The sequence below is a fragment of the Pecten maximus genome, chromosome 10 (genome assembly GCF_902652985.1).
Source record: "Pecten maximus chromosome 10, xPecMax1.1, whole genome shotgun sequence".
Lineage (NCBI taxonomy): Eukaryota > Metazoa > Mollusca > Bivalvia > Pectinida > Pectinidae > Pecten > Pecten maximus.
Genome location: NC_047024.1, coordinates 34,678,250 through 34,691,978, shown reverse-complemented (window position 1 = coordinate 34,691,978; position 13,729 = coordinate 34,678,250). Strand labels below are relative to the sequence as shown.

Below are 13,729 nucleotides of genomic sequence, written 5' to 3'. Positions count from 1 at the left end.
TAGGAGGTGTGTGTTAGTGGATTGTGAGGTTCAGACGTGTTTAAGTGGATTGTGAGGTCTAGCGGTATATTAGTGGATTAAGAGTTTACATGTATGTTAGAGGATTGTGAGGTTCAGACGTGTTTAAATGGATTGTGAGGTGTATAAGCATGTAAGTGGATTGTAAGGTTTAGAAATGTGTCAATGGTTTTTGAGGTTCATACAATCTACGTGTGTTAGTGGATTGTGAGGTTTAGTGGTATATTAGTAGATTAAGAGTTTACAGGTATGTTAGTGGATCGTGAGGTTAAGAAGTGTGATATATGACTTTGAGGTTAAAAAGGTTTGTAAGTTGATAAAGATTTAATTGTTTGTAAGGTTAAGAGCTGTGATAGTAGATTGTCAGGTTTAGAGGACCGTGTGTTAGAGGATCGTGAGATGTGTTTGTGGATCGTGAGGTACAGTATGTTAGTGGGCCGTGAGTGTGTTTGTGGATCGTGGGGTGTGTTAGTGGATGGTGAGGTGTTATAGTGGACCGTGAGGTGTGTTAGTGCATCGTGAGGTATGTTAGTGGATGGTGCGATGTGTTAGTGAGCCGTGAGTGTGTTTGTGGATCGTGAGGTACAGTATGTTAGTGGGCCGTGAGGTGTGTTAGTGGATCGTGAGGTGTGTTAGTGGATCGTGAGGTATGTAAGTGGATTGTGAGGTGTTTGAGTGGATCGTGAGGTGTGTTAGTGGATCGTGAGATGTGTTAGTGGATCGTGAAATGTTTTAGTGGAGCATAAGCTATGTTAGTTGACCGCGAGGTGTGTTAGTGGATCACGAGGTGTGTAAGTGGGCCGTGAGGTGTATTAGTGGATCACGGGGTGTGTTAGTAGGCCGTGAGGTGTGTTAGTGGATCGTGAGATGTTTGAGTGGATCATGAGGTATGTTAGTGGGCCTTGAGGTAGTTTAGTGAGCCGTGAGGTGTTTTAGTGGATCATGAGGTATGTTAGTGGGCTGTGAGGTGTGTTAATGGATCATGATGTATTTAAGTGGATCGTGAGGTGTGTTAGTGGATTTAAAGTTGAGGCATATAGTAGTGGATTATAAACCACGGTGTTTTGAATATAGGTTATCTCCCTTAGACTGAAGACACGATAATGGAATTAGTGTATCAGTATATGAGTAGGTGTCATGCCATATATAATGTATTGTTTTATCAATATGTATTGATGTCATGTTTTGTTTATGTACATCTATATCAGTATGTACTTAGATGTCATGTTTTATTGATATACAGTTACAATATTATGTACTTAGAGGTGATGTTTTGTTTATGTACAGTTACAATATTATGTACTTATATGTGATGTTTTGTTTATGTACAGTTACAATATTATGTACTTATATGTGATGTTTTGTTTATGTACAGTTACAATATTATGTACTTAGAGGTGATGTTTTGTTTATGTACATAACTGTATATCGATATAACGTGCATTACTGTTTTACAAACGCTCATGCATTCAATGTTTTATGTGTAAATACATAGTTGTAGTGCTATTTTCCCTCTGATGTAGTTGTCGTTTAATACATGTAATATGAATTGTACAGATATGTGATACTCCATGTTCTACAGCATTGTCTACGGCTTGATATTTAATTTCCTACGAACAATTAAAAATAAAGCAATGAGAAATGCAGACACCACCATTATAGTCACGGGCATCGCCACGTCTCTAAATTCGAGGAAACACATGCCCAGGTCGTCCACCCCACGGGTCCAGCTGTGTTTACAGTCTTTGAGCTGAAGTCCGTAGATCTCGCGTTGTCTACCTGCGTCAACATTTCGTGCCGATCCCACACAGTGACAATACTGGAAGGCGTCATAACCGTCGAAGTCCACATGGAACCCCGGTATGTCGATTATTTCTACACCAGCTTTATACGCGCAGAATCCTATATAAACGTCATCCAAAGCAAAATAAGGCGTATTCTCAAACATCTCTACCAGGTTGACAGCTGTTTTCCTCCCGATGATGTACCCGGATCCGCTACAATATGGCGGAGAGTGTAAACTTTTCAGGTACTTGAACCTCTTATCATTACCTGCTCCATCAGAATGTTCGGGTCTGTGGTAACAATGACCAGCTAAACTGTTTTTTAAATCATATTTCTTCAGGATTCGGAAAATGTACGGCACATTTATAAACACTTCGATATTTGTTTTCATCACATATTTTATACTTTGGCAACGTAGTGTTAACCAACGAAGAGAATGTGCCACTCTTTCCGTGATGGCCTTTTGAGTATCGGGAACATTTAACTGGAGAATATCTCTCTGCTCTGACGCCTCATGAAGAAGATCGGTAGATTTTATCCTCCCCACCACAAACACTACTCGGTAATTACCTGTCTTTTGATCAGGAATTCCGCCCCACGTGTCTCTGATAGCGTTCCTCGATTTTTTGTCGTTCGCTGGGCTCATTACTAAGAAGATCAACTCTGGTGGAGCGAAAGTTGTATTTCCGCCATATTTCTTACACACTTCCGGTGGCTCAATAATTAGGCTTCCTTCGAATTTGTTACATCCGATACATTCAATCACATTCAACTTATTCCAACTTAAGTTTATCTGGAAGTGCTTTTGTAAGAGAACCATTCCTGCCATCACAAACGTTAATATAAAGATGTTCCGGAGATGTTTCCCCATCGTTTGTACCTTTAGGTTAGCGAAATTCAAATCAGCTGGTAACTTCATCTGAAAACAATGGCGGGAATTACGTTAATGAAAGAACATTCTGAACTCTTGGTGCCATTCTGAAATATTCAGTTTTATACAAAGGTTCTCACGAAATATAATGTAATAAACATCCCGTGTTAAGTTTTCCATACTATGAAATTGATTGGCACGTGAAAAGTACATGGAACTCTAGTGTTAGGTATAAGATATACTTAGATTGGAGTGATATATCTATCGATATCTGGAATTATCACGTGTAACGTCCCCACAGGACTCACCAATGTGTTAGTAGAGTATTCGTCTATATTACAGTGGAGATTTATGGGAGTCAGCACGGGTGTTTAATCTGAGAAGACCGTTATTGTGAAATCAACTGATCAGCGCCGTTGTATACTGCCACACACAGTCCAACAGTAACTGATGTTATCAGAGAGAGGCAATTAAAAACCAGTAATTAGTCACACCATTGTACAGGTAGGTTACCTGTCAATCAGAGTCAACTGTTGCGATAGCACGATAAGTTCTTACGCACTGTAAATGGACCAATTGGCAGTCGTTTCATAATAAGATAGTATCATGTTTTTTTAGTATATATTAAAAAATACACGGTCTATATCTTGTAGAAGCTGTATATAAATCACTCAATTAAATATGGTAGACAAATGATAATAACCGATATCGGTTCAATTTCGAAAATGGCTTCTAAATTATCATTAATCCATTTCTCTTTCTCTGTGGATTGTACAAAAGACACACATGGCATAGTAACATACCAGGCACTGATTTTATCAACGGTCCTAAACTTAAGGAACTTCTTATATAGTAAGCATGATTGGATTTAGGGGTGAAATCTAAGGTACTTCCCGTAAACTGTGTTATACTTTCCAATGGGACAGGAATATTGTTGAAACTTGTCAATTATCTCTGATTTCGCTGTTCTATTATAACGTTAAATATGATTATCACGCACCTGTTGAACAATAGTTTCCGATCAGAAAATATCCACTCTATATTTTTTTCAGCGACCGCCGTAACAAAAGACATCTGTTCACAGTCTTCCTGAATTGTTTGAAAACACCAGAACTAAAAATGGTAAAACGCTTACTTTTCTAACGAACCTTTTTTTCCATTTTGAAGATTCTTTTGACCTTTCTTATCATTATGGAGACCATGGGTAGCAGTGTACAGTAAAAATGCCCAATTTTGAAAAATATGACACATGTCTTAGATATGTAAACATTGCCAGTTAACCCTACATATTAACTCTAATAAAGTATCTGTACAACATGTGCAATTTTAATACAGCTCTGAAGGATAAGTTAACTGATATTTTCTGTGATTTTTAGAGCTGTGAATACCATGGTAACAGCTTAAAAAATGCTCAGAAATTGCAAAATATTATGATATTTGACCCAAAATACCACAATTCTCTACACAAATTTTTTTCTGAAACCTATTTAAAATTAAATATCTCTATCCCAAAGACAGAATTAATCTTGTTTTGACATATGTTGTAAATTAAGTTTTTCCGCTATCTCACCTTTACTGTGGGCATCCATTTTTCGCTGTAGGCAAAATTAAATTTCCTGTGTAAACACACTTTCGGAAAATCCGGAAATTTAAAATCCGGAACCAATTTATTAATTTTTGTTTTAACAAATGTGAAGCCTGTATGTACTTCTTCATACTGAATATACCAATTATAGTGTACATTTATTTTTTCATTTTTTATGCATATCATAATGCAGGAGTTATTTTCTTAACAAAAAAATTGCCCATGGCCAGGCTGTCCTACTGTAGTGTGCTACCATGGCATTTTTTACTTTTCGTTTGAATTTTGTGCTCTGATGTATTCCATCATAGAGCACTGTGGTAAACTTCGAGTGTTGATATTGCCGAGTATTTTGTCAACTCCGCATTGGTGCTGTGATATGTTCTGTCCTTAGGTGGCCACATCATATAATACATTGTTAATATGAGATAATGCTTTGGAATATACAGTCCGTAGGTAGCGACACTATGGGATATAATGTTATTATGAGATGATGTTGTGGCATAATCTGTCCACACTATGGAATATATTGTTATTTTAATATGATGTTGTGGCATAATCTGTCCACATTATGGAATATATTTTTATTTTAATATGATGTTGTGGCATAATCTATCTACACTATTGAATACAATGTTATTATGAGATGATGTTGTTGTTTATCTTGTCTACACTATGGAATATATTGATATTATGAGATGATGTTGTTTATCTTGTCCATACTATGGAATATATTGTTATTATGAGGTGATACTGTAGTATAGTCTGGCCGCTCTATGGAATATAAAGTGGATATCGAACAGTTTCTTCTGTTATACCAAATACATATCACTCGTGTGGCTATTATTTTGATATTTCTTCGGACTCGTTAAAAAATTCAATATATTAGCCACACGAGTGAAATATATTTGGCGTTACTGAAGGCACTGTTAGATATTCTGTTTATTATATTTTAGAGCAAAATATACCGAGGCAGCTCAATCTCTCCCAGAGTTCATTGCGGTCCCCTGTCAACGGCTCACAAATGTACGCAAAACCATGACGTTATGGATTCTGTCTTGCGTTATTGCGTTATATAACATGAAGGAGAGCTACAGCAAAACTTAATTTTCCGAATTGTCGTTTGTAAGCAGTGTTCTGATTGGTCAATTTAGAAAAGGTAATATTTTTCAGTAGTGAACAATATAAATATATAAAGAGTTAACAATAACACTTTTATAGAATTAATAATTTTTGATATTTCACTGGCAAAAATATTCTGTCCAAACTATGGAATATATTGTTATTATGAAATGAAGCTGATTCACGTAATATCTTTTGTTGTGTTGTACATACATTTCTGTAGTTAGTATTATCTTTTTTGTATTGTATATAGCTAGTATTAACTATTGTTGTTTTTATATCTAGTAATATATTTTGCTGTGTTTCATATGATATTATCTAGTATTATCTATGGGTGAAATACACGATTAAAAATCTTTGTATCACAATGCAAAAATATTGTTTTCACATCTAAAATATTGTATTCGCATCTAAAATATTGTTTTCGCATGTTAATGTTAAATGTAGATAAATTCATCTAAAATATAGATGAAGCACCTTCTAAGTTTGGTTATAATACATTTAACAGAAAATAGTAAGATATACGACCTTACTATATTATTACATGTCACATAAATATTAAAATGCCTTTTTAGAAAAGTTTTTGTGCGATAATTCTCGCGCGTCATGATGATTTTGTCTTCAATCCTCCGAGAACTACATGACGATATCACTACATGAAGTCAGTTTAAAACGTAAACGTGCGAATGTCAAGCCTTTTGACGTCACAAGTACACGCAACTGTCCTAGGTCCAGTGATAGTGCAGGGAAATAAAAACACAAAATCATCAATTTAAAATTTCTGCAATCTAATCAATATATCCCCCGTGAGGTTATTCAATTTATATACTGTAGGACATATTTACATACACTTTGTGTATATTGTGTTGCGAAGTCCGCTGATCAATTGGGCTTTTAATGCACACTGTTATTGATGTTGAGATATGGCCTGTGGATGAAAGGTGAATTACGCGATTGCAATCGAAAGTGCAGCGAGAAAATGTCGCGTTTGTGAATAATGCGGATGTTATAGTGTTTATGAAATAAAGTACTATTTTGATCTGGAGACGGCAGACTTTACAAAAATGGTTTTAAACCTTAGTCCGTCTTTGGTATTAGGAAAGCACCAAGACTTCAAAGCTGATAGTCACGTACATGTTTTTGATTAGATATCGATGTAATCTCCATCATCAGACCTTTCATGGTTGTTAAAGATGTAAGGATGTGTTAATGCAAAAGTTCACATTTTCTGAGTAGCAGACAACAATGTGTGTGACGTCAATAGTACAATTGAATTAATGATGTCATACAAAAGTACCTCATTAAGCGATGAAGTCACGAAAATGTTCATATCACCTTATTAATGGGAAATGTGTGATAAATGCTGAGTTAAATGGGGATATCTAAATATGCATACGTGCAATACATAATTTAGTATACACGACACATCACTGTAAAACATTTCTTGTGGAGTTTTTCTACATAAGCTAGAATCGGGTACAACGACAATATACAAAAACACATGACCAGTTGCTTATTTCTGAACATCACAACCAAACATCCTCTTGCTCTTCAGTATTTGCTTTAACATTAGTTATTTTCGACACTAAACGGTCGCAGTCTCTCGTGTCTTTTAATATTATGGGATTTAATCCTTCAGACATTACATCGGTTTATCAAATGAAGCACAACTTGTTGTCTGTTGTTGTCCATCCTCACCCTTACTACGTGCTATTAGCTTCGTCTGATTGAGGAATCTCCACACCACAACGGGTTATCTAAGAGAACTCTGCAAATGGATAAAGAGTTGGTGTAAAATATATCCTTAAACCCTACCTCCCAACTCTGTTAACATCTGCTTGGCGTTTCTGATGATTCGCTGTGCTATTTTGCAGTTTTGTTTCATTCATGCTATTTGTTCGTCATGGTGACAACACAAGCAGAAGAGGAGTTTGTGGAGTTTCATTTGAACAACAGAAATGCGATTAATTTTCAGCTAATGAAGGATTATATTAAAATCGTATCTGCTTTAATAAGGTTAACTACTGTACTCAGATGTCATCTTTACTTTGCTAAACACCATTAAAAATCCCTGATAATACCCCCCGTAACGAAGTTAGGGGCGATATACTGGAATCGGCTTGTCCGTCTATGTCTGTCTGTCCGTCGTCCCATAATCTTGTCCGGTCAACTCCTACTAAAGTACTCTTCTGATTTCAACAAAACTTGGCATGTATAATCAGCACAACATGTTGTTGTGCATCCCGACTTTTTTTTTATTCGATAATGCATTTTTTTAAATGGCCGCTGACTTCTGATTGGTTGAGGCTTGTCATGACAACCCCTACTAAAGTACTGTTCCGATTTCAACAAAAATTGGCATGTATAATCAGTACAACATGTAGTTGTGCATCCTGACTTTTTTTTTTTTACGCCCACGGGGGTATTAGTTATCCCTTGGGATACAACTCTAGTTATACGTTTGTCTTTTGGTCTTCTATTTGGTAATAGTGGGTGTCTTCGGCAGTATACTTCCATGAAGTAGCATCATACTGCAAACATCAGTTCCGGTCTATCATAAGGGGACAGACACTAGCATACACTAACAAACTACAATTTCCCACATTCACCACACGCACGCATCTTTCACACAGAAAAGGTCGCCATTAAATGGACGAAGATGTTGATAAGACGATAAACCATAGCGGATGCTATCAGATTAAACATGCGTTTGATCACCTGGATTTGGTAGGTCATCATAACTATGGTGTAATTATCCCTGTACTTAATTTTGATAACATACATTGAAAACTAACAGATAAATTATATTTAAAAAAAAACGTGATTTAAAGATATTTTAGCATTTTCATTAGCAGACGTTGTAAAGGCTTTGGATGTGTAACCGTTATAGTTGGACTTCGTGTTTAACAGGTCTTGGGAGAGAGCTTCGTCTATCTAACGAGTTTAATTGTTCATAAATTAGCCAAGAAACCTATTTGATTTAAACACGTATCATTTTCGCTTGTATGTAAGTAATAAAGCAATATATTTCATAAGCAGAATTAAGCCATACCTGCATCATATATTAGTTTTGTCATTCTAGGACTCGTTATTAGTTTGGATATCCAAATTGAAGCTTGGAAAAATCAAAATTGCCACTGAAGAGGAGAACTATCACAGTAGTATTTTAATATCTTTGAAAAAGTTAGGCTACGGCCCATTGTACTATTAAGTTCGTATTTACATTCTGAAGCGGTTAAAGTCATATGCATACTAACGGCATACCTTGGGAAATAAAAATATAACGCCAGCCAGCGAGATTAGAGGATCGAACAAAAACCAAAGTGAATAATACATTAAAATTCTAATTTGGAATACAGGAAAATCTGCAGAATAGGGAAGACAACTCAATTTAACATTTCCTCCATCTCAGACCAATACTTATGTACAGTTTAAGTGCGTGATTTCGGGAACTGTTTTAATTCCTGAGAAAAGAAACCTTATCGGATTGAGCATTCATCGCCTTGATGTGTGCTTCAAGGATACGTTTGGAAATATGTTATAAATATTTTAACTGGTATCAACAGTGATTGTAATTTCCATTAACATCAATTGTCCCTGTGTTAAAATGATGCACGGACTCATCAAAATTTCAAGAAGTCATGCTGGAGGCAGACCTGAGAACGTTAGAGATTTCGGACAGAAACCATCCTCGGATGACAGAGACTTTACGATAATTTTGATGTGCTGTAGATATCTTTGTCACAAACGCTGAAACAGATGCTTCGATATGTCACGAATCCTGCTGAACGGGATTGAAAAATACCGATATTGTATCACTATGAGAGAAAGAGGCAACATACGTGGGAAGTAGCCGCGATAATTTGAGATTTGCTTTCGTGTCCTCTGCTCATGGACACTGACACGCCAGCAAAAATCTGTTCTCGCTTTTTGGACCAAAAGGATCGTATAAAAGACCCACAAAATATCAGCACATTCAAAGTAAATAAGTGTTAGGTGAATTGTGCCAAGATGAATTAAACGTCATCGCACATCTGTTTCGTCAATCTAAGACGAAATTGGGAGGCTACCAAATAACTAAAAATATTAAAAGATTGGTAAAAAAAATATCAAAATTTGTTACTTGTTCGGAAAGGTGTAAACATCCATTATTTCGATAAACTGAAAAAGTTGAATATTGGAATTCGAAAGAGCGTCAAGCGCATGAGAATGTATAATACAGAAATCAATGATACGGGCTTCTCGTAGCTTAACAATTTAAATGAGCCTGTGGTAGACATATTAATTATGCACCGAACAAATCATATTTATATAAATCCCGATTACAATAGATAATTAGCGACGTATTGACAACAGAAAATGACCATAGTTTGATTAATACTTCTACTACTGGTTTACAAATAGCGATAAACTCGTAATCGGTTTATAATAGCTGTAAACATTACTTCCATGCACGTAGTGAACCGTATGTCTACCTGATCTATTCGCTTACTGAAATACATTTTGCAAAACATTAAGGAACATCGACATTTTCTGCAACTTTTCAAACTTAACAAATGTGAATATTATAGGAAGAATATCTTTTAAAGTCTAATAGCTGAAAAGACGGAAGAAAGTAGCATTGTTCTCAAAAGTACATATATGTATCTGAATTTATACAACATATGATCACGAAAAAGGGGAAAAGAGATGTCAAATGTACAAAAAGGATGCGAATCAACCCCTAATATGAAACTAGGAGTCTCTACAACATATGAGCTTGACAGAAAATTGGCCAATGTAATGTTATTCGACTGATTTGGCACCATAATGTTCATAAGGTATTCTGTAAACAGATATCGTAGTTCCTCATAAACATGATTGATCATTCTGATTTAGATAAAGCAAAGCAGTAGAAATGGATAAATCAGTCAGCATAAATAAAAACAGGAGCAACAACATCGGGACTACAGCTAGATAATACCACGGAAATATTACACCTTCCTAATTCATATAACTTGACGTCTGTTTTTCGTGCTAGGAAACCAGCGACTTACAACGAGGATTTGGTAGATCATCATACCTATGGTGTCCATGTACTTTACTCTGATAACATACCTTGATTATTAACACTTTAATTACATAAAAAATTACTTAAAATAGATTAGCATTATCATTAGCAGACCTTGTACATTAGACTGTTGAGAAGCAACCGTTATGGTTTGATATCTTGTTAAGCAGAAAACTAAGTTTTAGGAGAGAGCTTCGTCCTTCTAACAAGTTTAAATGTTTGTTAAGATTGTCCAAAAACCTATGTTGAATAAAACGTGTAATTTTCGCTTCAAATATAAAGTAACAAAGCATTGTATCTTATAAACAGAATGAAAACAAAACTGTGTCATACGTCGTCATTCTTGGACTCGTTATTAGTTTGTTGTCAGGAAAATCAAGATCGCCGCAAAAGAGCATTATAAGTAGTAGTTTAATATCGTTGATAAAGTAAGGCTATGAAATAGAGCTCGTTGGACTATCAAATTTTTGTATACATTATGAAGCGGTTAGAAGAATTTTGAAGTCATATGCATACTGACGGCATACCTCGGGGAAATAAAAATTAACCGCCAGTCAGCGTGTTAAAAGGATCGTACAAATGGCAGAAATGAGTAGCACATTTAAATTCAAATTTGGAAAAAAAAGAAAAGCTTCTTTGATGAGACTTTAATTTAAAGTGTTCTTGTTTTCTCCATCAAAGACCAATGCTTGTGTACAGTGTAAGTGTGTAATTTCGGGAATTATTTTCTTTTCTTAGGAAAGAAATCCTATCGGAAGTAGCATTCATCGCCTTGATGTTTGTTGCAAGGATAAATTAGCATCTGGATAGGTGTTATAAATATTTCAACTTGTAGGAATAGTGAATGTTATATCCATTCACATCGATTGTCTCTGTGTGAGTATGATGCACAGCCTCATCAAAGTTTCAGGAAGTCATGCCGGAGGCAGACCCGAGAAGAGATTTTGGACAGAAACCATCCTCGGATGACGGAGACTTGTCGGTAATTTTGATGTGCGGTAGATATCTTTGTCACAAACGCTGAAACAGATGCTTCGATATGTCGCCACTCCAGCTGAACGGGATTGAAAAATACCGATATTGTAGCACTTTGAGAGAAAGAGGCGACAGACGTGGGGAGTAGCCGCGATATTAGAGATTTGCTTTCCTGTCCTCTGCGCATGGACACAAATACGCCTAGATAAAGCTTTTCTCGCTTTTTTTGGACTATAAAGACTGTACAAAAGACCACAAGATATCAGCACATTTCAAAAGTAATGAAGTGTTACATGTAGATGAATTGAGCCAAAATGATTTAAACGTCATCGCACATCTGTTTAGTTCTGCTAGGACGCATGCGCGATGCTGAGTTTCTAATGTGGTCATAGGAGGCAACGCAAACACGCAGAATACTAAACGAGTGGAAAAAAATATCAAAATTTGTTTAGAGAGGTGCAAAAATCTATTATTTCGATAAATTGACATTGCTCAATATTGGAATTCAAAAGAGCAATAAGTACATGATTATCTATGACTTGAATAATACAAACATCAATGATACAGGCTTCTCGAGGCTTAACGATTTATTTAAGGATTGAATAATGTTATGTTGAGGTGTATGGGGGTTTAAACCTCAATAGGTCTTGAGAAGCAGCAGTTCATAATAAATTTGTCTCAAGACCTATTGAGGTTTATACCCCCATACACCTCAACATAACTTTATTCAATCCTTATATTTATAGTTTTTGATATTTTGTACAATATTTTGTCTTTGACAAATAGGGACTTGTGCAAGTCTACCACAGAACTTACCGAAATGTACGTCATCACTCTTCGTCTACATATGGTTAATACTTTCAGGATTTCTTTCGTGAACAAACTTGATAACAAATTAAAACAAATATTAGTTTTAAAGGAATGTATTTCATATAGATATGATCACTTTCATCAGGGGCAGATAAGTATGTACGGTTATATAATGTAATCAAAGGGAAATAACTCGTATATAAAAATTTGAAAATATGCAGGCCTTCCGATGCATTGATTAAGCTGAGTGCTTAGCTACCCTTTTTCTGATATTAATTACGGTCAACTACATTTATTACTTATCTAAGCATCATGAGCGCTTAACCTTTTACGTATTTAACCACCACGTACAATTTTAATATTGGCGTATATGTCAAACCACAACGGGCATGTTAAAATTTTACGTATACAACCATGACGTGAACTTTCACGTTTTGCGTGTTAGCCATTCTGGGCACCTTTACCCTTTGTTTTGTATCTGAGCATCACGTGCACCTTAACCTTTTTTGTATATAAGCACCACGTGGACATTTCCTTTTTGCGTATCAAACCATCATGTATACCTTTACTTTTTTCGTGTCAGGCCATTGCGTGCATCTTTACCATTATGTATCTAAGCATCACGTGCATCTTTACCATTTGCTCATCAAATGATCACGTGTATTTTTTTTACGTATCTAGGAATCACGCGGACCTGTTGTTTTTTCCATGTATCAGTTACTAAACAAAACAATACGGTATTGCTTTCGAATGACATATATCCTTTTTTATTCGTTACACTTCACGCCATTTCCGCCAGGGTTTCCCATTTACTAGAATAATTACAGATAAACGCGTGTTACGTGTATGACGTCACAGACCAACACGTTCAAATATTGATTATACGTGCATATACATGTTGATTAGAAGGTGATTTTTCCTAGATAATCTCTTAAACCAGGAAACTTGAAAGTCTTCCCAAGTGTTAAGTAATCTGATGACTGGATGCTGTAGTATTGCTTGAATAACACAGACAGTGACAATGCACTTTCATATATCTTTAAGATGGGCTGAGATAATCTCTTTGTGGGTGTTTTTTTCACAATAAAATAAAACTAGATCATTTTGATGAACATTTTACGTTTTTATAAATGTTTGAGCCAGACGAAAGCTGGTGTAGATTCAAGCTAAACAAATCAGTGAATGTCATCATCAATTTCGTTTACAAAAATATTCAGATTGATAAGAGTGTTTTAGAGACACATTACACAAGCTCTTACCTTCCTACAAAGACAATGTTAATATATCATTATTACAGTATGGTGTTTCGAGTCAGTGCTTTTTATTGCTAGTTTAGTCAAAGTATAACGTCGCGAATATTAAACTAGCGAATTCGCGTTGAGTAACTTCCACTGACCTTTACCGAAATTACACGGACATGGGTCAGCTTCGATCTTGTTTGTGGCCTGGAACGAATTTTACACTCGGTTTTCAGAATATCGCGATGACAATGCAGCTAGGCTAAAATTAATCTGAT

The 13,729-nt window shown here is 35.7% G+C and overlaps 1 protein-coding gene across 1 annotated transcript; it reads right to left on the bottom strand.

Annotated features, from left to right (window-relative positions):
- Positions 1-1,606: 1,606 nt before the first annotated feature.
- On the bottom strand, positions 1,607-2,674 carry LOC117336646 (beta-1,3-galactosyltransferase 5-like). The gene has a single exon (XM_033897257.1). It carries the CDS (start codon positions 2,672-2,674, stop codon positions 1,607-1,609), a length of 1,068 nt encoding a protein of 355 aa, XP_033753148.1.
- Between the last annotated feature and the right edge of the window lie 11,055 nt (positions 2,675-13,729).

Bases quoted from the DNA above. Each gene is read 5' to 3' on its own strand.
- LOC117336646 (XM_033897257.1), bottom strand. From the start codon at position 2,674: ATGGGGAAACATCTCCGGAACATCTTTATATTAACGTTTGTGATGGCA.